At 43.6% G+C, this 25,442-nt stretch overlaps 1 protein-coding gene across 1 annotated transcript in view; it reads left to right on the plus strand.

Annotated features, from left to right (window-relative positions):
• The window catches only part of GPLD1 (glycosylphosphatidylinositol specific phospholipase D1), a 46,648-nt gene extending 21,206 nt beyond the window's left edge, over positions 1-25,442 (plus strand). The window contains exons 8-25 of the mRNA XM_060163584.1: positions 693-800; positions 1,024-1,051; positions 1,155-1,294; positions 4,345-4,410; positions 6,236-6,359; positions 8,370-8,506; positions 10,605-10,791; positions 13,842-13,952; positions 15,283-15,357; positions 15,457-15,613; positions 16,524-16,665; positions 17,484-17,589; positions 17,678-17,771; positions 20,225-20,401; positions 20,748-20,908; positions 22,073-22,099; positions 22,491-22,541; positions 25,049-25,442. Coding sequence (XP_060019567.1) covers positions 693-800; positions 1,024-1,051; positions 1,155-1,294; positions 4,345-4,410; positions 6,236-6,359; positions 8,370-8,506; positions 10,605-10,791; positions 13,842-13,952; positions 15,283-15,357; positions 15,457-15,613; positions 16,524-16,665; positions 17,484-17,589; positions 17,678-17,771; positions 20,225-20,401; positions 20,748-20,908; positions 22,073-22,099; positions 22,491-22,541; positions 25,049-25,135 — 1,978 coding nt within the window. The 3' untranslated portion in view covers positions 25,136-25,442. The remainder of the gene's footprint in view (positions 1-692; positions 801-1,023; positions 1,052-1,154; positions 1,295-4,344; positions 4,411-6,235; positions 6,360-8,369; positions 8,507-10,604; positions 10,792-13,841; positions 13,953-15,282; positions 15,358-15,456; positions 15,614-16,523; positions 16,666-17,483; positions 17,590-17,677; positions 17,772-20,224; positions 20,402-20,747; positions 20,909-22,072; positions 22,100-22,490; positions 22,542-25,048) is intronic.

Below are 25,442 nucleotides of genomic sequence, written 5' to 3' on the forward strand. Positions count from 1 at the left end.
TGGGGAGGACCATTCTGGTGCGCTTGTGAAGTAAAAAATGGAAATCTCAATAGATTCCTTCTTATAAATACACTAAAATCAGGTTTTATTGGTTGTGATTTCTGTCTGGTATATTCTAAGGTTTTTTTTAAATAAAGATAAAAGATAACAGTATAAATCTAATTTTTAAAATGCTGCTCTTCTTCCAACTGAAATAACTAATATCTGTGAACCAAAAGATTGACTTAGAATTCTCTTTTACTACCTTCCACTATGTACTCTGAAAGTAGGATGTTGGGGTAAGGAGCCATTTTTGGTGTTTTTAAAACAATGATTCTTGAGAGTAATTCAACTCAAGAGAATAAAAATACTTTATATTGCTCCTTGAACTCTGAATTCACAAAACTAAACATTCTTTTTATATTTTATAGTTACTTATCTTTGTATAAATATTGGATTAGGGTACCAGTTTGCTCTGCAGCATTGGACAAATTATCAAACTTTTCTGTGCCTTAGTTTCCTGTATGTGAAGTAGGACTATGATAGCACTAACCACTCGGGGTTGTTGGTAGGATTAAATAAATAATGAATGTAAAGCCCTTTGCATGGTGTCTGGCACATAATAATCCTGGAATAACTGGTAGCTGCTACTGCTGCTGTTATTATCTTCAACTTCAGAACCAAAACAACTCTTATTCTAATGCTTTTCTCAGGTATGTGCCTGTTGACGATCTCCTGGAAATTTATAAGAAACTCTATGGCCGAGAAGTCATCACCAAAAATGCCATTGTTGACTGTTCATACCTTCAGTTCTTGGAAATGTAAGTGTAACTAGAGGAATATTTGCAGTCGATTTTATTGTGACTTCCTTAACTTTCCAATGTTTTGGTTTTCTGAGAATGGATATTGGATTTATGGATTTTGCTTGTTCAAAGGCAGTTGCTTGATAGTGGATACATGTTGCTGGAGTCTTATCTTCATTAATTTGCCTCATTTCTTTGTGGAAACCACAGCTCACAGTCAAAATTATTGCTTATGTTGCAGGTATGGTGAGACGTTAGCTGCTTCCAAGGTAAAGGCGTTTATTCTTCAAAATCTTAAAGTGTTATAAAGATACCATGAGAAGCACTTGATTCATTTATTTATTGACTTATTTTTCTTTCTCTGTGCCATAGCTTTATCCCACTTATTCTAGAAAGTCCCCATTTTTGGTGGAACAATTTCAAGAATACTTCCTAGGAGGACTGGATGATATGGCATTTTGGTCCACTAATATTTACCGTCTAACAAGTTTCATGTTAAAGAATGGGACCAGGTGAATTCTCACTCTATTTCTCCTTCCAATCACTCCCTGCTTTGCTACCCTGTCCCCAACATAACTCTCAGGTTTTTCAATTGATCAAATGAAGAACAAGAAAGTCTCATGAAGTGCTATCCTCTCCTAATCAAGAAGGAAAAGAATGGGACTTCCCTGGTGATCCAGTGGTTAAGACTCTGTGCTTCCACTGCAGGGAGCATGGGTTCAATCCCTGGTTGGGGAAGTTCTACATGCCACGTGGCGTAGCCAAAAAAAAAAGAAAAGAAGGAAAAGAATGGAAACTGTTTTCTCAAAACTCCAACTAGCTCCCATCTGTTTAAGTTTGCTGATGTCTCTCCTGTCTTAGGGATGAAGAGGTAGATATTGCAAGGTTTGTGGTCTGGGAGAAATGGCTCAGGTGGGAAGGAATCTGCTTCCACAGCTGGACTGCATCTGTTTCTTTTGGGAGACCCCATGCTGTGGGCTGGGGTGTCCACCTCCCCAGGCTCCAGCAGTGGATGTGGCCATCCTCCTCTCCACCCGATCGAACTCTCAGGGCTCTAGGGTTTAAAAGGTTACTTCACCTAACCCCCGCACTCCAAAATGAAATTGCAAATGAATGCATTCATAAAGCTCAGGCTTCTGTTGGTATTTGACATCTAGCCCAGATGGGACAGTTGCTCAACCTCCAGCTCCTTTTCTGTTCCTCCCCAGCACACCTAGGAGGAGCGTCCATCAGAGACTCAGATGGCGTGTAGAAGAGGGTAGACTGGTCTTGTCCCCAGATCCAGCTGTAGTAGACATTTCGGCTCTCACAGAATCTGTTCATGGCCCGAGGGAGCCAAGGTTCTCTCAGAACCCATGTCCGACCATACCGCTGAGGATGCAGCCCCTCCTTCCCACACTGTTGAACTGAGCAGGGTAGGGATGGGTCTGGATAGGGACCCCTGGAGGCAGCACCTGCTGCAGGGAAAGGGCAGGGTGGGAAGCTGAAGCAGCAGTGGGCAGGGAGAAAGAGGGTTCTGTGGCAGGAGCTGCACTGGGGTGGCTATTCTGGGTGAGGATCATAGGAGGGTTGGGCTTTATAAGTTCAGGGGCCTGTATGAGCACAGCTCCAGAACGGTGTACACTGCATGATGGTCCTTTGCCCTTAAAACATTTGCTAGTATTCAAAGAACGTTAACCATAATTATATATTATGTTTTATATTATATACACAACATATGTATATATATGTGTGTATATGTATATACAACACAATTATATATATTGTGTTGATTTGAAACAAAATTCCCTTTGATAAATTCAACCTTAGCCTTGCTTTTAAGACTCAGCAAGTAACAGTGTGGCAGATGGAAACCATCCAATATGAATAGCACTTTTAATAGTGAAAATTAACCTTCATTGAAATCCCAAGCTCTTTTATGGCTGTGGGTGTTTCAGTCCATGTGTGTTGTAGAGAGGAGGATGAACTTTGGAATTTAAGAGACGTGTCGCTCTCTATTGAGCTATCCCAAGCAAATTGTTAAATCTCTCCAAGTCTTAGTTTCCTCATGCATGAAGTGTAGGCAGTAATAATTCTATCTTTCTCATAGGGCCTTGTGAGGAGTAAATGAGATCACTCATGTAAAGGGTTTAGCCTACAGTAAGCACTTGATAAATGTGGGCTACTAGTAGTAGTGTTAGAAAAAAGTTAAGTTTATATTGGAGGGATTCATAACACATGACCATGTTAGAGTGAATGACCTACATTTATTTGTTTTATAACAAATAAATTGATCCTTAAATTGGAAAAGTGTATTGATCCTTAAATTGGAAAAACAATTTTGGTGTTTGTCTTTGGCTCAGTTGTCCAACATAGCTAAGGAAAGTTCTGTAGCTGGACCTTATTCTTTAATTAGGAGGCGATAACTGAGAAAAAACAGATTTCTTGTCTCTTGATCTGTCTTAATTTATCAAGGCAGAAAATTCCATGAATTGATTGTATCTTTACAGACATTTGCAAAGAAAGATTCATCAGAATTTATGCAACTTTATGGGAAATTTGTAGAATGCTCCAAAGAAAGACAACGCAAACTCATGACAGAAAGAAAAGCATATGTATTTTCACATTATAACCACTTCTTAACTTACTGATACGTGATCTTCCAAAGCAAATTTGTGTTACTTGAAACTCATAGTATATTTTCCTAAAGAAACAGTGAAATAATGGTAGTTACGTTCCCAGCCAGAACTCTACTTAACTCAAAAAGTATTTGTAATTGTAGTGCTAACCTTGTAAGGCTGCCGTCTAAATCCCGGTGGTGCAGAAAAGAGAATTTGAGGAAAAACCTTTTCCTCAGCTTAAAGCTGTGGCCCTAAGAAAGATTTTGATGGGAAAAGTTTGCCTTCAGCGTCTTTCACCTCTTTTCTGAATTCCTTTTCCAGCAACCAGTCCTTTTGCCCCAGGCTCATACTTCCTTCATAACTGCCCTGAAACTCCCTCAGTGACCTCCAAAGCTTCCGCTCCTTCAGAAGAGTCTTCATTCTGGAAGAGACTCTTACAGTGTAATACCCACTCCCTTAGTGCTTCTGTCCAACGTTAGAGAGAAAGTTCACCTCTTGCATTCTATCAGCAACCTTTTCACTTGTAGAAAGGGATACTTAGTTACCTATTTAATTATTAGTTTATAAGTTTTTGTTTTTAAAGAAATGAGAATGAAAAATCAAAACATTGAGCATAGATGGGCAAAAGGTGGCACAGTTGGGAATCAGTTTCTTTCAGTCTGTAACTCTGAGATGGTTCATGTCAGCAGGGAGAACTCAGCAGGTGGAATCGGGAGGGAAGGGGAAGGCTGTGAGTCTAGGGTGACCAGCCGTGTGGCGCTGCCTGGGTTACCATAATAGCACCTGCATATCCACCCTCATTAAGTAGGACTCAGGCCCTTCACCAGTCCTGCCTGGCTAAGTCATAAAACCACTGCATGAAGACTTTTGGAGGTGGTTTGAAATGTTACACTGATTCTCAGAAAAATTCATGCTTGAAAAGAAGGTAGAAAACTGCCTAACTCATTTGACTATTTCCCCAGTAACTGCACCCTACCTGAGAACCCTCTGTTTATCGCATGTGGCAGCCAGAAAAACCATACCCACAGGTAAGTGGATTCCAAAATGGCTCATAGAAAAAGAACATCTCACTCGCTCAGAGGGGTGCTCAGTAGACTCTGAAAGCATGGGCTTTGTAGACAGAGGTTCAAATTCCAGGGCTGCCATTTATAGCTGTGTGATTTTTAAACAAGTTGCCTAATTATTTTTGAGCTGCAGCTTTCTCCTTTGGCAAACTGGAATAAATGCATATCCTACTCCCAGAATTATGGTATGGATTATGTGCGAGAATGGATGTAGAGCAATTAGCACATTAGTAAGTTGCTCATTAACTGGTAAATGAGAGTTAATAGTATTATTATTATTACCATCATTATTGTCATTATTCATAAAGCTTGGCCCAATTCCATCCTGAAAAAGTAATTATCAACAAGACAGGGTGGGGAGAAGTCCTCTCAGTTTCTGAGGAAGAGGGCCAGAGGGTCTGCTTTGTATTCTGGGGGGTGGTGTTCCCTGCTGGACTCAGGTACCAACCACCAACCATTCATTCATGCATTTAATAACTATATTAATCCTAATAAATATTATTCCTAATAATACAATAAAGCAGTACAAGTTATAAAATAATATTTCCTCATCATTATGTGCCAGGAACTAGTTCAGGCATTTAGAGACCTCACTGTGAACAAGACAGAAACAGTCTCTGCTCTCAGAGGATGGCGGGTGGATGGGCGCTGTAAATACCCTTGAGTATTAGGAAGGACAAGTGTTGGGTGCTCAGGATGTACCACAGAGTGTCCCAACTCAGTCACAGGAGACTTCCTGTGAAGAACTGATGCTTCAACCAAGATATTTAGGGTGAGCAAGAGTCCGATACTCAAAAAGAGGGCATTGCAATAAAAGATGCTAAGGTGAGGGCTTCCCTGGTGGCGCAGTGGTTGAGCGTCCGCCTGCCGATGCAGGGGACACGGGTTCGTGCCCCGGTCCGGGAAGATCCCACATGCCGTGGAGCAGCTGGGCCCGTGAGCCATGGCCGCTGAGCCTGTGCGTCCGGAGCCTGTGCTCTGCGACGGGAGAGGCCACAAGTGAGAGGCCCGCGTACTGCAAAAAAAAAAAAAAAAAAAGGATGGCTATTAATAAAAAAAAAACATTTAAAAAAAATAGATGCTAAGGTGAGAGAGAGTTCAGAGCTTCCAAAGAATTGAAAATGTGCAAAAAGTGTTCAGGTAAGCCCTCACTTTTTAATTTATGTGAATTAGGTAAGTTTTGTTTTAATTAAATTGAACGCCTTCAGGTTGGGTTTGCAAGCTCTAGATTGTCGGGATCCCTACACTGGCTGGTGTCTTACGCGGGCCTCCTTTGTTTATTTGTTGCCCAGCTTCCACTGTAAGCATTTCGGAAACCTGTCTGGCTTCTTTAGGCATCTGATTGGTAGACTGGTTAAAACATATGAATTTGAAAATGTATTTTTATTGTATAATTAATTCTTGCATGTCTTTAAGGATAAATCAGTCTACCTGCATACTGCTTTCCCGAACAGCTATGACCTTTTCTTGGCCATTTGTATGAAATGTTGACTTTTGATTTTTTTTTTTTTTTAATCTGGAAGGAATTCAAACTTATACGCCTATAGAACTTACTTTCGTAAGGACAGGCTTTTTCAACCTTGGAAATGTGTTTATTAAAAGATGTTGTGGAATCTCCTATAAAAGGTTTTCTAAAATTTTTTTTGTGTTGCTGTTCCTTCAACTTGCAGATGTTAAAATTTTATGGCCTTTTAACCTGTGATTAACTTGACTATAGTTTTCAACTCAGTTATTCAGGGGGAGTTGCTATTTCCTCAGTCTTAACCAGTTTATTCCTCTCTCTTTCCAGCAGCTCAAAAGTACAGAAAAATGTTTTTCATAGAAACGTGACTGCAGCCCTAACTAAAGATATTGGAAAAAATATAAACTATACCAAACGAGGAGCGTTCTTTAGTGTGGATTCCTGGACTGTGGTAAGAATTTTTGGCTTTTAATGGAGAGATTGGCACCTGCCGCTTCCTGCGATACCGCGTTTTGTAGAGTCGCTGGTTGTTTAATCGTTCATTGAAAGTCACCTGGGCATGAGCCAGGCTCGCAAGTATCCTTGGCCTCCAAGCCTGGCTTGTTCCAGAAACATCCTATGATGAGAGTCTGGACCTCAGTGGCCTTTGGCAAGCCAGGTAGAGCCCAAGGTAGCCGTGGGGCCAGTTCTGCTCTGTCCTTAGGCAAAGTGTGTCAGCAATATTGTAGGCTCACTGTGCAAGGCCCGACACCAAGGGGACACCACTGCATATGAAGTCCCTCCATGAGATCATCTTAAGTGTCATTCCACCAGGGAGACAGAAGATGAAAGGGAAATAGCCTCTGACATTTAGAAAATTTCAGTCTAATAGGGGTGATAAATACAAAAATAACCATTTGTGAGTAGGATGCAACAAATCCTATGGTTGGGGGTGGGGGTGGGTACATAGACTCTCATGAAGATAAAAAATTATATCCCTACTATCAGAGAAGGCTTCATGGAGGAGGTGGCATTTGAGTTAGGCCTTGAATACTAGATGGTTCTTCATCAGTGAGCATGTGTTTCTGGTAGTGGATTGGGAAAGTTTCATGATGTTTGGAAATCTGAGTAGTCTTGTTTGCTTGGAACACAAGATAAGGGATACAAGGTACTTGCGAGAGTTGGGGAGGGAGAAGGGTTTAGACGACATTGTGAGCTGGTCGAGGGCCCGGGCAGGGCCTGCTTCACAGGTCTGCAGCCTGCATGGTCACACAGAAGGCCGCCTCACTTGGTTTAATGCTCTGCTGTCATTGCTTTAAAATTCTTAATAACTTGGGAACAAAGAATATTGCATTTTCATTTTGCAATGAGTTCTACAAATTACGTACCCACACCTAGACCTGGGAAGCTCTGTCAAAACAACTCTCATTTGGTCTTGCAATTATGTAGATCAGTCTCCCTTGCAAAGGGAAAATTGTGTAAGAGAAGGACTTTATAGTCCCAAGGCCTGGGTGGTACCTGGCATGGTGCTTCCTGGATGAATGAGGATGCCAGAGCTGGGCAGCAGATGAGCAATCTGTGGATGGCCTGCCAGAGGTGTTAGACTGGAGAAACAGAAGGCATGGTCCCTTCCTGCAGGGCCCTTATAACCTGCACTTCTCTGGAGCCTGAGCTGTCCAGGGCTGTCCCATGGCTCTGAGCTGATTCTGCTCTGGGGCAGGCCCGGGAATTCTTGTTTGGTCTTATGTTACCCCTGGGTGGATTTTGAGTTGTGTTCCCTGAACTTGCATGGATCTGGTGCCTGGCCAGGTTGTTCAGGGCCACTGAGGTCTGTATTTGTGTCTCTGCAGTAACCACGCTAAGAACAATTCAGCATCCCAAGCCGAGGGGCTTGCTGTCCCCTCATTTCTCTCGCATACAGCTTCCAGCACGCCACACGTGACCCCTCGTGCCTGCCCGGTTTCTTGGGACTCAGAGCAAATCCAGAAGCCTCTCAATTTGAGTGTGGTTGGGAGGGTTTCTAGCATTCCTGGTGGTATTTCAGTTCATTTTTTTGAGGGGGAAAAAAAAAGAAGGATATATATATATATACACACATATATACACATACAAATATAATTACAGTTCTAGATTTGAATGAACTTATCTTAAAAAAAAACCTTTAGATCGTAACAATTATTTTGTTCAGTTACATTCTGCAAAGTAATAGACCATCCTGACTTGGTTTAGGTTAATCCCAGCTGACTCTTTCTTTCCGTGATGGCCCTGACCTCTAGGGCTATAACTCCCATCTGTGAGCACACACTGGGGGTGTGATTTCACTCTCCTAATTGCCAGTCTTAAGTCGTCTTGTTGATAGGAATCGATGTTATTTTTCAGCACTTGTAAAAACTTGTTTCCTAAAGTCTAATGCTTTTGGCAGGAAACGGTAGCTTTGTTGATTATGCTGTGTCTTCTTCTGTCTGTAATCATTTTGTTTCAGGATTCCTTATCTTTCATGTACCAGTCTTTGGAGAGGAGCATACAGGAAATGTTTACTGGCAGCTCTCCGCCCCTGAATCATGTTTCTAGCCCCTCAGCATCTTACTACTTGTCATTTCCCTACACAAGGCTTGGTTGGTACGTATGAGTTTATCTAATTCCTGAACATTTTTATCAGTATTAATTTCAAGCAGTCATTCACAAATGTTTTAAATGGTGTCTGTTAGCACTTTATTTTCCAATCAATTCATCATCAACAAAAAATAGTAATTTTGTGGTTAAGTTCTGGTAAAGATAAAATTATCTCCTTAAAATTAGTCAAAAATATGTTTAAATACAAACAACTTTACTTTATTAAATAACCACAACAATAAACTATTACTTTATAGAATATTTGTAAAGCTTCAATGTTTTCGGAGATAGATTATTACAGATATCTTGGCATCTAAGGACATTAGAAAGATAAAAGCAGGTAGCTATTATGTGTCTGGACTATTATAACTTCATAAGGCAAAAGCCTAGCACACCACAATAATTTTATAAAGAGAATGTTAGGGATTCCTCTGATTTTAAAGATCAACTATTACCAAACTGAAATTGGGTCCCCTCGCCCGAAGCACAGCAAAGCCAATCTACTGATACCCAGCTGCGGTGAAGGAAAGTACAGCATTAATTGCAGGGCCCCAAGCAAGGGAGTTGGAGACAAGCCTCAGGTCCACTCCAATTTGGTCTTCGAGTTAGGGGTGTTTTTAAAGGGGGAGACCAGTGAAGCTGGGATCAGTCATCGTCTTGTGACATTTCTTAATCATACTTTCAGGGGTCAGGATGTTTCGGTTTATGATTCTCTGGCCAGGTGGTCCATGGCTCGGGGATCTGGTAGCTCGCTTGGCCTGGAGAAACAACCTGAGTTTGTTTATATAATTAACAACCTTAATTATATCTACAACAGCCATTTTAGTACATTAACGATGTTATCGACAGCAGCTGTTTTAGTCATCTGACTGGTTGATTAGTGTTCAGTTAGCAAAGGATTGAGGTCGGAGGGGACAAGAAAGGGAATAAAGTTTTGGATAGAAAGATTAATCACAAACTCAGTAAGGGAACTTGGTTTTAGGGGGACTCAGTTTCACAACCAAACTGAGCCCAAGGATATAAAAGTGACTATTTTTTGGAGGTTTTTGTGAAACCTCTTTTTTTAAACCACACTTTTAAAATCCAAATAACATTGCATTTCCCTTGGAACAATATACTGACAGCCCTTCCTCCTCAGGCCGCTAATGCATTCAGCTCCAGCACAAGGAATGGGGGGTGAATGCTGTCTTTACTGGCCATTCATTTGTGAGTAATGAATAGCTCTTCTTGGCTGCCTTCCTGCAAATCCAAATGAGGGCCTCCTGCTGGGCTGTCTGCCACATGGGGCGGGGGAGTGGGGGGGCAGCACAGAGGTCCTTCCTGGGGGCCATTACTGGCCAGAGTCCAGCCTCGGGAGTGCAGAGAGCAGCAGTGTCTCCACCGTGTGCATCTGACCCAGTTCACCAGGCGTCACACCCGTTAGAAACTGCTCTTCTCTTTTTCCTCTGTTCTGCTATTTATTCTTATGTGGTCATCAGAACCAGAATAAATAAATGACTTTTGGTCATTCCAGCCCCGCCAGAGACGTTTGAACCATTGACTCAGTTTGTCCAACTCTGTAACTGGCAGGTCATGGGCTCTCATTTAGAAACATCCACTAAACCTGTTAGGCATTGAATTTTTTCCAATATAAGCCACCCTATGTAGCTATGGTAGAGATAAAAAATTACCACAAACTTGTCTTTGATCAGGTAACAAGCTGAAATGAGTTGAGCCGATTATGAAGTAACCTGTGCGATTGGCTGATGGCGAATTTCCTCTCTGTTCTCAGGGGGAGCCTGGGATGGTGCTTTGGCTGCTCTGGGTTTTGCATGTAGGACAAGGTGCTTTCGTGAGGATGCTTTTTATGTGTTCAGGTTATGTGGTCCAGAAATGCCCAGAGGCCTTGATTTGTCCAGTTTTGTTGTTATTTTTTCTGCCGAGAACAAGGCTGAATCACACACACAATATAACCTCAGACGTGAATATTCACAACAGTCATACGGGATGGAAAAATCCACGAGAGGAAGTTAAATTCTAGAATCCAGAAAGGACAGGAGCAGAAGACAGTTTTACTCATAGCTCTCAGTAGACACTGCAGTGGGCTGCCTCTTCTTCCCTACAGGGCGATGACCTCGGCTGACCTCAACCAGGATGGGCACGGTGACCTGGTGATAGGCGCCCCGGGCTACAGCTGCCCCGGCCACGTCCACGTGGGGCGCGTGTACCTCATCTATGGCAGCGACCTGGGCTTGCCCCTCGTCGACCTGGACCTAGACAAGGAGGCCCATGTGATCCTGGAGGGTTTCCAGGTGAGGCCCCCATCTCATATTTTCCCTTTTAGTGTCAATAAGCCACTGCCCGCATTTCCCAGCAAACTCTTCCAGGGTGAATGACCAATAGCAAGAATAATGATAGTAACAAACAGCTGGTGGCCAGCATTTGTGTAGTACTTTTCATGTTTAAAAGCATGTTCACATCATTAATCTCATTCTATCATTAACTTGGAGTGTTTAGTCCAATACCTTCCAGAAACACCCTTACTATTTAGTGGCTTTGAGTAGCCCATCAGAATGTGATATCTTGATAATATAAAACCTCGTTTGGTGTGTTTCTTTTAATATGAATAGTTTATCTTGTAAGAATTTTAGATTCACAGAAAAGTTGTAAAGACAGTACAGAGAGTTCCCATGTACCCTTGACCCAGTTTCCCCTGTGTTAACATCTTACGTAATTATGGCATACTTGTCAAAGTTAAGAGACCAACACTGGTAAATTGCTATTTTTTTAAAAAAATTATTTATTTTTGGCTGCATTGGGTCTTTGTTGCTGCGCACGGGCTTTCTCGAGTTGCGGCGAGCAGGGGCTACTCTTCGTTGTGGTGCGCAGGCTTCTCACTGCAGTGGCTTCTCTTGTTGCAGAGCACGGGCTCTAGGCACACGGGCTTCAGTAGTTGTGGTATGCAGGCTCATTAGTTGTGGCGCACGGGCTTAGTTGCTCCGCGGCATGTGGGATCTTCCCGGACCAGGGCTCGCACCCATGTCCTCTGCACTGGCAGGCGGATTCTTAACCACTGTGCCACCAGGGACGCCCAACACTGGTAAACTGCTATTAACTAAACTCCAGACTGTTCAGGTTTCGTTCCGTTGAGTCGTTATTCACCACCAGAGGAGTCCCGCAGTGACTGTACAGATGTTCCGCAGAGGCAGCATGAATTCCTCGTGGGAGCGCTAGAGACCGGGAAGGTTTTCCTCCCTGACATGTTTGGTATTAGTCCTTACATGAGCAATAAATAAAGAGGGGCCGACAGAGCCCTGCTACCAGCCACAGATGAGTATGGGGGCTTTGGTGACACTGCAAGCTCCAAATATCAAGCACCAGGGGAATTTGGGGTCAGATGGTTTCTTGCCCCAGACATACCGTTAAAACGTTCTCTGTGGAGTTAATGCTGTGAAAAAATAAGATGGTGCACCTGAACATACTTTAAATAATGAAAAGCCCAATGGTTTATAATCTAGGTTTTTTAAAAAAAAGATTTATTTATTCTTGGCTGCGTTGGGTCTTTGTTGCTGCGAGCGGGCTTTCTCTAGTTGCGATGAGTGGAGGCTACTCTTCGTTGCGGTGCACGGGCTTCTCATTGCCGTGGCTTCTCTCGTTGCGGAGCACAGGCTGTAGGCACACAGGCTTCAGTAGTTGTGGCACATGGGCTCAGTAGTTGTGGTGCACGGACTTAGTTGCTCTGCAGCATGTGGGATCTTCCCGGACCAGGGCTCGAACCTGTGTCCCCTGCATTGGCAGGCGGATTCTTAACCACTGCCCCACCAGGGAAGTCCATATAATCTAGTTTAAGCTCTGATGGAAGGAGCCTTTGAGTCCGAAAGGTTAATGACCAGTGTAGGAGGGACAGCATTTTCTGGAACCTTCTGACACCACATGAGAAAGTTCCGAAATCAACTCATTCTTGTTACTTCTTTCTTCACCAAGCCATTCCCCTGTCAGACTGTGGTGTAAAGTGTAATCCTTTGGTCTCCTGTAGGCAAGGAATAAGAAAGGCAACTGCTTCCTGTGTATGAGAAATTCTCTCAAAGACACTTGGGGTGAGGAAAGGGGTAGCTCCATGCTCTTTTGTCCCAGTGACCTTTGATAATTTGGAAGATGGCCAGATTAAGGCACGTGCTAGGGATGGGAATCCTGTACTCATCCCTGGTCTGCAGTTAACCTTTCTGGTCCTTGTCTATAAAGTGGAAGATAGGATAGATAAGCATTTGCCTACTTTTAGAATGCTGTGCTTTTCTTGGAATGATGGTTACCCTGCAGGACGGCTTGATGGTAAAGCTGGTGGTGATGAAACGAACCCATCTTCAGTTGGCAGGGACCCCTACTCATTGGTCCCCATACTGCTCCAATGTGATTGTGTCCCGGGGCAGTCCTCTCTCGTTTATCAAGTTCCTGCCTTGTAGCAAGTGGCTGTGTTCTCAAATGCTATTGCACCACAGGTATAGGGAGATTAGCCAACAAATAACAGACGTGGGTTCTGGGGCGTGTGTGTTATGTGGCAAGCATCACTTGTGCAAGACTCTTCATTGTTAGATAAGTTGTGAAAGAATAGGAGAACCTCATGAGTTATATTTAGGTCTAGGCTCATTCTAGACAGTAGGAGATGAAAGATCTAGAAAATCCACCTTGGAAGAAAATTGTCCCTGAATGGAGTGAATTTTCCATCTGTAAACCACAAAAGTAGGAGTAATAAAAGTATGTACGTTAATCCATGTGAAATGCTTAGTGTCTACAGCACTGTCATCGATAGAACTCTCCGTGATGATGGAGATCCTTTACAGCTGTGCTGTTCAGTGTGGGAGCTACTAAGTGCTTTGGCTTTTGAGTATTTGAATGTGGCCAGTGCAACTGAAAAACTGTTTTGGTTTAATGTTAGGTAATTTAAATTTAAAAGTAATAGGCACATTTAGCTAGCGGCTACCGCACTGGACAGCATGGCTCTAGAACCTCCTGAGTATTCGACAGATGTTAGCTACTGTTCTGTGATTATTATCTTGGATACTTTCCAAGAGGAGCCTGGTCCTTAACGTGGGGCATGATACACACCAGACCATTATCTGAAAACCTAGAACTTTTAAGAACCGACCTTCTTCTCTCCGGCACCTCATCTTCCCCTCGGGGCAGACAGATGAGCCAAAAACATCCTTAGGGCAGAGCTACCCATCTGGCGGGTCATGGGTGTGTTACAGGAGGCTGCAGTTTTGCGCCTCAGTCCTGGGGTGCTGGGTGGGGTCCCCCAGGGAGTCAGGTGTGCTCTTCCTGAGGTCGTGGCTCAGCCCAAGGGAAGTAACTGGTGCCTCTTCAGCCTTCAGGTCGGTTCGGCTCTGCCGTGGCCGTGCTGGACTTTAACAAGGACGGCGTGCCGGACCTGGCCGTGGGGGCCCCCTCAGTGGGCTCCGAGCAGCTCACGTACACAGTAAGGAGGCTGCTGGGGGTGATGGTGGTGGATAGGGCGGGAGGGGAGGAGACACTGAGCGGAGGCTCCGGAGGAGAGCAGGCAGCAGGGGTGCCGGGCAGAGGTTTTGTAGGGAGATGGTCCCAGCCCCCCACGCAGGTCCTTGATGGGACTCCGGTTACCTGGCAGCTCCTGTTCCTGCCTCCCTGGCCTTAGTTGGGCTTCACGGGTGGCTCTCCACCGGGTACTGTACTCTCCCTCCCCCCTCCCCCGGGATGCTGAATGATAGGGAAGGTAGAAATTCCAGCTAATCCATAGCTTCCTGTCATCACAGCAGGGAGGTGACTTCCTGGATCTTTCGTCTCATGCAAGGAACCCAGCAGGTTCCCTCTTTTCTTACCGAGAGCAGAGATCCTGGGTCCTGGCCCACAGGGCTTTCCTCCCACAAGTCCTCCCACAAGTCCTCCACACCGTAGCCGGGCACCGCGAGTGACAGTGGAGTCAAAGGCCCTTCGTTTCCCTCTCCCACCTCACCCTGTTTCTAGTCCCGAGAACAATTTGTCATCCAGATCCATCAGGTGCCCTCACGTTAGGACTGGAGCTCACCTAGCTCCCTCCACCTGGAAAGCCCTTTCTCCCCTCTTTTCCATAGGGGTGAAATGTCACTTCTTGCAGGAAGTGTGATCTAATCCCTGGCTCAGGAGACACTTAGTTGTTCTGTGCTCGCTGCACCTTTGTAGCTCCCCACGCTGTGGTGTCACAGTTGCCAATTGGCCAGCTTTTGGCGTGGAGAGAGGTTGGTCTTACCCACCACTGTGTACTCAGTCCTTGGTTCACTATGGAAAGTAAATGCATGTAGAAGGAGTAGGGATGGAGACAGGCAAGTTCTAAGACGAGAACTGAGAACTAGTTCGTAACACAGTAACAGCACAGTCTGCATCCCAAGGCAAGTAAGCAGTACTGACACAACGTGTTAGTGTTCAGAGAAATAATGGGCTGGGCCGGGGGAGGGCCTCGTTGAAAAGCCAGAAACTGAGCTCGGGCTTGAAGGGGTGGGGAGTTGAGTAGGTCATTCTGCAAATACACTGAACAGTTATGGATGGCAGATCCGGAGCAAGACGCTGGGGAGGCAAAGATAAAAAAAGTTTCTGCTTTGGGGGCTCTAATAGTCTGATGGAAGTGGCCAATACACAGGACTGGACACCGACTTCTGGCAGTAACTAAGCTCCTGACCCTACAGGGCTCTGATGGTGATTTATTTCATCATCAGTCACCTTTGTCTTGCTATTATTTAAGGTTCTCGGGTCACCACCAAGTCTTAACGATCGACCTGGGGTTTGTCCTTGTCTAGGGTGCGGTGTACATCTACTTCGGTTCCAAACAAGGAAGACTATCTTCTTCCCCCAACATCACCATCTCTTGCCCGGTATGTTGAGCACCTTTGACAGGTACAGAAAACTAGAACTCGCCATATCCTACGTGCCTCGAGGGCTGAGTGAGACGTACTTTCCTGTTTCCTCGTTAGGACACGTACTGTAACTTGGGCTGGACACTCTTGGCTGCAGATGTGAATGGAGACAGTGAACCTGACCTGGTGATTGGCTCCCCTTTTGCTCCAGGTGGAGGGAAACAGAAGGGAATTGTGGCTGCGTTTTATTCTGGCTCCAGCCACAGCGACAAAGGTAGTGCTTTCTGGGGCTGGGGGTGGAATGGGCGGAGACCTCCGCTGCTCTAGTCTGTGGTGCCTTCTCTTGCATATGGGTTTTTGTCCTATTTTCCTCACTGCATAGCATTTCACCTAAATTTTCTAACACTCTTATTCTTACAGATGTTCTGGCAAATGATATGGATAGATTCACTGAATAAACATAGAGGGATCTAGCGTGTAGGTCCAGATCCAAAGGAGGGAGCGATAGTTTTTCTTATAGTGTCTCAGTGGAAAGAAGAGTAGAAACACTCAAGCGTCCCAGTGATGCTCTAACTGTCCAAAGGCCCTTTTGCCGTGCGGCTTGTGGGATCTTAGTTCCCTGGCCAGGGATTGAACTCGGGCCCTTGGCAGTGAGAGCACGGAGTCCTAACCACTGGACCGCCAGGAAACTCCTAACAGGCCCCCTTTTTAAATTTATGTATGGATGTATGTATGTATGTATGTATTTTTGCGGTACGCGGGCCTCTCACTGTCGTGGCCTCTCCCGTTGCGGAGCACAGGCTCCGGACGCGCAGGCCCAGCGGCCATGGCTCACGGGCCCAGCCGCTCCGCGGCATGCGGGATCCTCCCGGACCGGGGCACAAACCCGCGTCCCCTGCATCGGCAGGCGGACTCTCAACCACTGCGCCCCCAGGGAAGCCCCAGGCCCTCTTTTTAAATAGCATCCTCTACTCCACAGAAGTGAGCTCTAGAAATGCATTGCTTATATGAAGCGTGAGTTCCATTTCTGACATTGGGGCCCTGGGGACAGCAAGGGGGCACATGAGTTGTGGCAAAAACTCAGCCCAGTGAACCCGTTTCTCATTGTCCTACAAAAGGGGCCCACTCTTTCCATTCTGGTAGTCTTTCCACATAAAGTAAAAGGCACTGGTTGTCTTCTGTAGAAGAGCTGAATGTGGAGGCGGCCAACTGGATGGTGAGAGGCGATGAGGACTTCGCCTGGTTAGGATACTCCCTTCATGGTGTCAGTGTCAACAACAGGACTTTGCTGTTGGCTGGGAGCCCGACCTGGAAGAACACCAGTAGGTGAGCACTGATGTTGGGGCCCAGGGACCAGTGAGCATGAGGGGCAGGTGCCTGTAGCCATGGGAGCCCACCGAGTGTGGGGTTCAGAGGAAGCAGCTAAGAAATTCTTACCCTTCAAGGAAACGCTAAGGCTCTGGGGCAAGGTTGCAAATGTTCCTTTTTAGACGTTTAAAAGAGAGATGGGTGTGTTAGTTTGCCAGGGCTGCCATACAAAGTACCATAGCCTGTGTGGTTTAAGCAGCACGAATTGATGGTCTCATAGCTTTGGAGGTTAGAGATCTGAGATCAAGGTGTCAGCAGGGTTGGTTTCCTCTAGGGCGCCTCTCCTTCGCTGACAGACGACCACCTTCTCCCTGTGTCTCACACAGCCTCTTTTCTGTGCCCCCGTCCCTGGTGTCTTCCCCTCTTCTTACAAGGACACTAGTCATATTGGTCAGGGCCCCACCCTAATGACCTCATTTTAGCATGATTACCTCTTTAAAAACCTTATCTCCAAATGCCATCACATTGTGAGGTACTGGCAGTTAGGATTTCAACATATGAATTTTGGGGGAACATAATTCAGCCCATAACAGTAGGCATCCCTCTATTTTGTCAGTCGGGAAGTAGAATGGTTAACCTCACATCTGGAGAGCCTTGATATTGGGATTCATTCTGAAAGCCCCCCACCCTCATGTCTAGGTTCACAGGGACCAGGGACATACAGGGAGGGGCGCACATGCGTGGGGAAGATGTGGGTTGTCTTTCCTTGGACCTCAGTACCTGGCCAGCACTGAACCCTGTGCCCCATCAGCTAAGACCAGTGTGCTTCATTCCAGTCTGGACCATCTGTTCCACACTCGTGATGAGAAACAGAACCCTGGACGGGTATTTGGCTATTTCCCGCCAAATTGTCAAAGCTGGTTTACCATTTCTGGAGACAAGGTATGACAGCCCCTCCCTCCCCAGGAAAGTGGACACCACAGTGAGTGTTTTCTTAGCTGTACTATATTGACTTACTGCTATTTCACAGGCAATGGGGAAACTGGGTACCTCCCTGTCCAGCGGCCATGTGATGATGAATGGGACCCGTACACAAGTACTGCTGGTTGGGGCCCCGACTCAAGGTAGGTCGCCCGCCATGAAACTTGCTTCCTTTTAGTCATGTGGCTCCTTGACCAAGTCATATTGGGGGAAAGTTAGGAGATACGGAGGCAGACAGACCTGCGTTTGAGTATTTCCTTTCCTCATTAATAGCAAGCTGGGTCATCTTGGGGAAGCTAATTAACTCCCTGAATGCAAAACACAGCTTATAATATCTACTTCAAAGATTTGCTGAAAATCACACGTGAAAGTAACTTGGTGTGTTTTTAAAGCTCCTATCCCATTGAGCTTGGAGACGGAGCAAATTTTATAACCCAGTTCACCAGGAATAGGTCCACTCTGAGGGTGTATGTTAATAAAACATTATTTTGTTTAATTTATGGGTGACTTAAAAGAACAAAACAAAAATCTCCCTCCAAGAGTATAAAAGTAAATTATGCTTATTGTAGAAATTTGTGAAAATATAAGGAAGTATAGAGAAGAAAAAAATCACCCCTTACCCAGATATTTTAAAGCTTAAATGCATACATGTTTTTTCACACCTAATATTTTATATCTTAAGCATGTTCTCATGTTAAATATTCTTCTAAAACATTACTTTTGATACTTGTATCACATTTTTTCCATACACACATGCCAACATTTACTACCATCATCCTATTGCTAGAGGGGCTAATCTTAAGACTCTTACTACATATTGTGAAATTATTTTTCAGAAAGATTTTCGTTTCATACAATATATTTGAATGATACGTAGAAGTGGATTGGGCAAAGGAATGGTTAAATCTTTCCTTGCATGAGTGAGGACAAAGCATTACAACAGAAAGTTGCTGACTTAGCTCTGGAATATTTTTTTTTCTCCTTTACAGAGTCTAGGTAGTGATTTCTAAACTCTTGCAACACACATTACTAATTTTGTCTCAGCACTCTTGCCCCCAGAGTGCTGTGAATTAGAGCTTCCCAAATTTTCTTAGTTTTAGTCCCTTTAACTGCCTTAATAATTTTCTCCATTATCAAATATTGTATAAAATACAGAATATAAAGGTTAATTATATATATCATGATACATATATATAAATGATGCTTTTTGAGATAATTATAAATTCACATGCAGTTGTAAGAAATAATAGAGGTCATGTTACATTTTATCCAGTTTTCCCCAATGATGATAATCTGCATACCATAACCAGTGTCACAACTGGGTTATCAACAGATATAATCCACCAATCTTGCTCAGATTTTCCTATTTTTACTTGTATTTTGATTGTATTTCACCCACATAATTTGAGGGGCCCAGACAAAATGTGTTACCTGAAATTCTGGATAATTTTTCTTAACAGGAGAACATAAAGCCAAGCACAGGGCCTTTCTCAGTATGGGGCCCCGTGTGACTCAGTAGGTTGCAGATGCTGTGTTTATGTCCTAACAGCTCCTTTGGGGTACTGTACCACTTCTCAAACCCTGGAATCAGATTAGACACCGCTATCCTCATTTCGATCCACACTGATTTTCTAGTGGTACCTGCATTTTACCATAACCCATGATGATAAAATCCCAGTTTTGCAAAGATGTGACATCATTGAAAGGAACATAGGGATCTTATGTTGAAACTATGACCCACCTCCAGCAGGTAGGTCATGTGGCGTCAGACAGATGTCATTGTGTTACCAGCAAAAGTTCAAGACACCTGCCGTATCCCCCGTGAGTTCGCTGAAGTGTTTCAGTGTATAGTTGGGGAATTGCAGCTCTATGGACAGATTAAGTTAAATGTGAAAAATCTGATGTACTTTCAGGGCAAGTTTGAGTAGGACAGTTAGGCTTGTCCCTCTCGCCCTGTCCCCTGCCTCGGCAGGATCTCTGGGTCAGGCTGTGGCCACTATACACAAGTTTGAACATTCAGTGAGGATTTTAGGGTGCTGATTAAACACTGAAGTACTTTCAGTATGGAAAAGAATACTCAATGATGGCAAAGTTGAAGTGAGATGGGAACTGACACACTGCTTGTGAATTGTGAACCGATACACCTTTTCTAGAAAGAGGTCTGGCAAGAGCCATTCCCCAAGTCCAAGGCTATATGGGCCCCTTCTAAGAATCTGTTCTCATAAACTACTCAGAACTACGAGGAAGGATATTTATCATAGTATTCATTATAAAAGCAAAAAGTTAAAAATGGCCTGAGCGTAAAAAGAATTTTATAATCTGCAAAAACCCCCATTAAAATGTGTGTATGTATATGTAAGTACAGATCATTGTCCAGAAAGAAATAGATGCTTTATGTACGTTTTCTTCTTTATACTTTTTTGGGGTGTTTCCCACACCTTTTATAATGATCATATATTAAAAAAAACCTTGGCATTCACAAATTTGACCATCTCACAGTAATCCTGAAAGTCAATGACACAAAGTAACCGATAACGTCTATGTCCTATCTTCGTCCTTGTGATGGCAGCAGTTACCATACTGTGGTTTATTTCAGATGTCGCGGGTAAGATGGCATTCCTGACCACGACCTTGCGCCAAGGTGGAAGCACTCGGATGTACAAACTGCCACCTAACTTGCAGCCTTCTCTGCTCAGCACCTTCAGTGGAGACCGCCGCTTCTCCCGATTTGGTGGCGTTCTGCACTTGAGTGACCTGGATAACGATGGCTTAGGTAGGAAGGAACGGTGTCTCGGGCCAATAAGAAAGTCCTTTGCTTAATAGATGAGTCCCCCTAATTGGCTCACCTAGGCTCTACCCTCATAACGAATGAAGACCAGAGCCGGATGTACAAGAGTAGTACTTTTTGAACATGGTGACACGAGAGCCACCCACATCAACTATTATTAATGAATGATAACAGAAAACAAAAGCCTCTGACTACGTTGGAATGAAATCAGGACAGACCTAGTAAAAGATGTACTAATATTATTTGTGGAAGGTTGGGTCAGGATCCAGTAGTGTAGTGGAACAATGACAGCGAGTAGATACTTCCTGCTGCTGGTTTTCATTGTTTACAGATGAAATCATCATGGCAGCCCCACTGAGGATCACAGATGTAACCTCTGGACTGCTGGGGGGAGAAGATGGCCGTGTCTATGTGTATAATGGCAAACAGGTCACCCTGGGCGACATGACAGGCAAATGCAAATCGTGGGTAGCTCCATGTCCAGAAGAAAAGGTAACTGTTCTTGTACACAATTCCATACCATCCTGGGAAAGGATGGCTACTTGCTGATGCCTTAGTAAATTATGTCCACTACAGAACTCTTATTAGTTTTTGCCTGAACTCAGGTAACCTGCCCCTTACCTGGGGTCAGGACACCATCTCTTGCTTGTGTTTGTAGGCCCAGGCTGCCTGCTTACCAGCAGTTCTGCAGTGTTCACCCCCCACAGCTGCAGTTGGATGGGGTGTCGTATTGGTTCTTGGTCATAGCCGGCCACTGCTTGGTTAGGAGCCCACGGCAGAAGAAAACAGGCCACGGCCATTGGAGTTTCATGAAGACTCCCAATCTTTTTATTTCATCTTTCATTGCTTTGTTTTATTCTTTTTCTCAGGTGGGTTTCCTTAACTTGGCTGTTATTTTTAAACTTAAAAATTACTTTTTAAATTGCAAAAAATGAAAGTTTATTGTAAAAATATTAGAAAATACACAGTACAAAGAAAATTAAAATCTACCTAGAATTCTACTCTAGAGATAACGTCTATTACCTTTTGATGTGTATCCTTCTAGGATTTTGCTATGAACTTAATTGCTACCATTTATTGTGCATTCACTCTGTGCCTAGCACTATGCTACACATAAATCTAATCCACATCAAAGCTATTAATTTGGTATTTTATACCCATTATAAAGAAATTGAAGATTGGAGAAGGAAGTTGTTACAGGTCACACAGCTAGGAAATAGCAGAACAGAGACTTGAACCAAGAGCTGATTCTAAAGTGCACTCTTAACCACTACACTGTGCGTATCTTATTAACGGTGGTGACCATATTGTACATGATTTTGTATACAACTTTGTTTTCTATGCCTTCCTATAGTCTTATACAATATATCTACCAGATACCTAGTATTTTATCTGTAGATAAACCAGTCTAATCATTAAGTGATTATTATTGGTCACTTAGTCCATTTCAAATTTTTGCTGTTATAGTAAGAAATATTCACATATAAACATTTTTATACATCTATTTTTCTGAGCTAAACTATAAGAAGAATTTCTGGTGACAAAGGGCTTCTCTAAAATGAAGAAATGTGAGTGTAAGGGTGTAATTAAAATTGGTTTAAAAAACCTCCATGAACAGTAATAACATTGTCTCCCTTTCTCATCACTTTCTTTCAGGCCCAATATGTATTGATTTCTCCTGAAGTAAGTACCTTCTGAAAAAAATGAAAAACTACCAAAAAAAAAAAAAAAGCAGCCCTTTCCCTTATTTCAAGTTGATAAAATAACATGGTGGTTTTTAAAATAAATTTATTTTTCGCTGCGTTGGGTCTGTGTTGCTGTGCGCGGGCTTTCTCTAGTTACGGAGCACGGGCTCTAGGCACGCAGGCTTCAGTAGTTACAGCTCGCGGGCTCTAGAGCGCAGGCTCAGTAGTTGTGGTGCACGGGCTTAGTTGCTCCACCGCATGTGGGATCCTCCAGGGCACTTGTGTCCCCTGCATTGGCAGGTGGATTCTTAACCACCGTGCCACGAGAGAAGCCCCATGGTGTGTTTTCAAAGGCTATTAACAGACAGTTAACAGAGTGTGTTTTCCAGGCAGGCTCAAGGTTTGGGAGCTCTGTGATCACTGTGAGGTCAAAGAAAAAGGTGAGTACCAAGACTGTACCACTTTGATATCTGCATTTGTTCTAAGGCTGGGATTTGGGGATGATCTCATTTTGTATGTATTTTAGATTTTTTAATTTGAAAAATAGAGGGACACACACAAAAACACACATAATCCCATCAATTTTGGTGAAAAGTTTCCCTTGCTACCCCTCCAATTTCATCCTCTACAGCAGAGGTTAGCAAATTAGAGCCTGTGGGCCAACTCTAGCTGGCTGCCCGTTTTTGTATAGCCCATGAACTAAAAATCATTGACATGTGTGCAATGATCAAAAAATATATTTTGTGACACATGAAATTTATATGAAGTTCAACTTGCAGTGTCTCAAGTTTTAGTGGGATATAGCCACGGTCATTCCTTTCTTTACAGCTGCTACTATACCGTTGATCAGCTGCCTCAGACTGACATCCCACAAAGCCTAACATATTATCCTGGGCCCTTCACTTGCCATACTGGCTAAGCACTATTAATATTTTGGTTCTTTTTCTACAAGACTGTTTTTGTATGACTTTAGAAACATACACATGTAACTGTCTTTCAGTGCCTCCTTCCAGACAAGTACATATAGAACTATCTGATTCTTTTCAATGACTGAACAGTAATTTATTGTCTGGATGCACCATATTTTATTTCGTTGGTTTACTTTCTCAATAGACATTTAGTTATTTCTCGTTATTTCCATTTTTTTTCCTATTACAGACAACGCTCTAGTGAGCATTCTTTTATCTGTATCTTTATAATTTATATCTTTATAATTGTGCAAATTTCTCTGCTGGTAAGATTCCTAGAAGACGGCTAGGTCAAGGAGTATGCACATTTTGAATTTTAATAGATACAACAGATCAAATGGGTTTTATCTTAAAATATACAGCTAAACCACTGATTCCACTCATTTATTTTAGGATATGACATTGTATGGAATTATGCTAGGCTATGAGAGAGACAAAGATTTATACACATGGGAAGTTAAGTAAAATGCAAATCAGTGTAGGATTAAATGGTAAAGGGTAAGTGAACTATGGGATGAAGTTCAAGTAGCCCTTGCTATAACTCATTTATAGAATACTCAACCATTATTTATACCAACTGAAGGGGGTAGTACAGATCATCTAAAAGTATATTTGATTCCTTTCTGTATAACTTTCTGTATAACAATGCAAATTCATCTTCCTTTGAGACTGGGGGCCCCTAAAGCACTCTGAGTGTAAAGATAAATCAAAGGTTATATTTAAAAAATGGACACAGACAATCTGAGGATGATCAGAGTGGGTGGCCTTTTACTTGAGTAAAAGTTATGACTTTGAGGACTCCTTTCTCTACGTGAGCATTAAGTACTGAACTAGTAACCAGCTAGAACCAGGAGGACTCGGCACTTACCTGAGTGGTACTGCCACCTCCTGTGGGGCTGCTCCTGGCGGAGCAGTGTTACATTGGGTACCAGAGAGGCAGACAAACCTGGTCCCTGCCCCCAGGTTCTTAGTGGAAAAATGAAACACCTACAAGACCAGCAGGTCCATTTAGGATGACCAAAGGCAGTCAGAGATCAATGGAAGTCTATGCTGGTGGCCTTGCAGGGTCCCTTGGGCCTGAGTGGATCTGGAAATAGGAGTAGGCTGACTGGGCAGAGAGGGCAAGAAGCAGGGGAACACTTGATTTTAGGCATGAAGATGGTTTAACCAGGAAATGGAGAGGAAACTTAGCTCACAGCCAAACTACAGGCAAATCCAGTAAATGAGTAATTCCATAAATAAGAGTTGAGATTTTCCCTCTTATCTGACACTAGTGTATTTAAAAAGATACAAGCAAAGTGTTAAGCATAGTATTTGACATATGGTAAAGGCTCAATACGTTAGCCTTTATTTCTGGATTCCATTGGTAGTTTTCAAAATTAAGTCAATGAGAAACGTCACAGTTTTATGGTCACACCATAAAAAATATAGAGGGACACACACAAAAAATAGAGAGACACACACAAAAACACAACCCTATCAGCCAGTTTGATCAGCTACACCTCATTTATCAGCCATGGTCCAGAAAAACTCTTGGTAGTTTCCAAAACTAAAATCCACCTCAAAAACTGTTTAAAAACTTGTACAAGCTTAGACCATTCTGAAAAACAGTTCCTACAATATTTCAATCAGCAGGGGCAGAGTAGGTGGTGTGAACACACTGACAAAGGCCAGCCTGTTTGTGGAAGTCTTACTACTCCAGATATGCCGTCTACACTGCACCACACCTCAGATGCTGAATAAAAACGCATGGACACACTTTTCCTTTATGTACCAGAGAAGGGACTACAGAGAACTTCCTCAGCTGTAGTTTTCTGAACGTACAGATCTGCCAAAGGGGTATTTACGCTCAAGCCCTGGGGTCTGGCCAATGTCTTACTCATCTTTATATTTCCGAGCATAACATGATGCCTGGACTACAGCAGGAACTTAATAGATGTTATGAACGGAAAATGAATTCTGTTTTGTGTCCCCTACAGAACCAAGTTGTCATCGCTGCTGGAAAGAGTTCTCTGGGAGCCCGACTCTCTGGGGCACTTCATATCTATAGCCTCGGCCAAGATTAAAGGTTTCACTCCGTTTTCCTAACCTGCCCCTCCCTCTCTCATGCCAAGTCATCTCCAGGGTGAGCGTTCTGGTGGACAGAGTGATGCCTCCAGTGAAGCCTTGTAGATCCCACCACAGGTGGGGCTCCTGGGGGTGGAGACATACACACTAACAGCCAAACTATCTGGAAATAGGATACAGTAAATGGGGACAACATCAGAAGCATGTGAAACAGCAAATACTCTGGTTAGTCATGTCCCCTTCCAAAGTTTGTTTCCTTTGTACCTAAACTTATTCCTAACTTGTTTCCTGTGCTCAGACCTGCTG

This window comes from Lagenorhynchus albirostris, chromosome 10 (genome assembly GCF_949774975.1).
Source record: "Lagenorhynchus albirostris chromosome 10, mLagAlb1.1, whole genome shotgun sequence".
NCBI classification, from domain to species: domain Eukaryota; kingdom Metazoa; phylum Chordata; class Mammalia; order Artiodactyla; family Delphinidae; genus Lagenorhynchus; species Lagenorhynchus albirostris.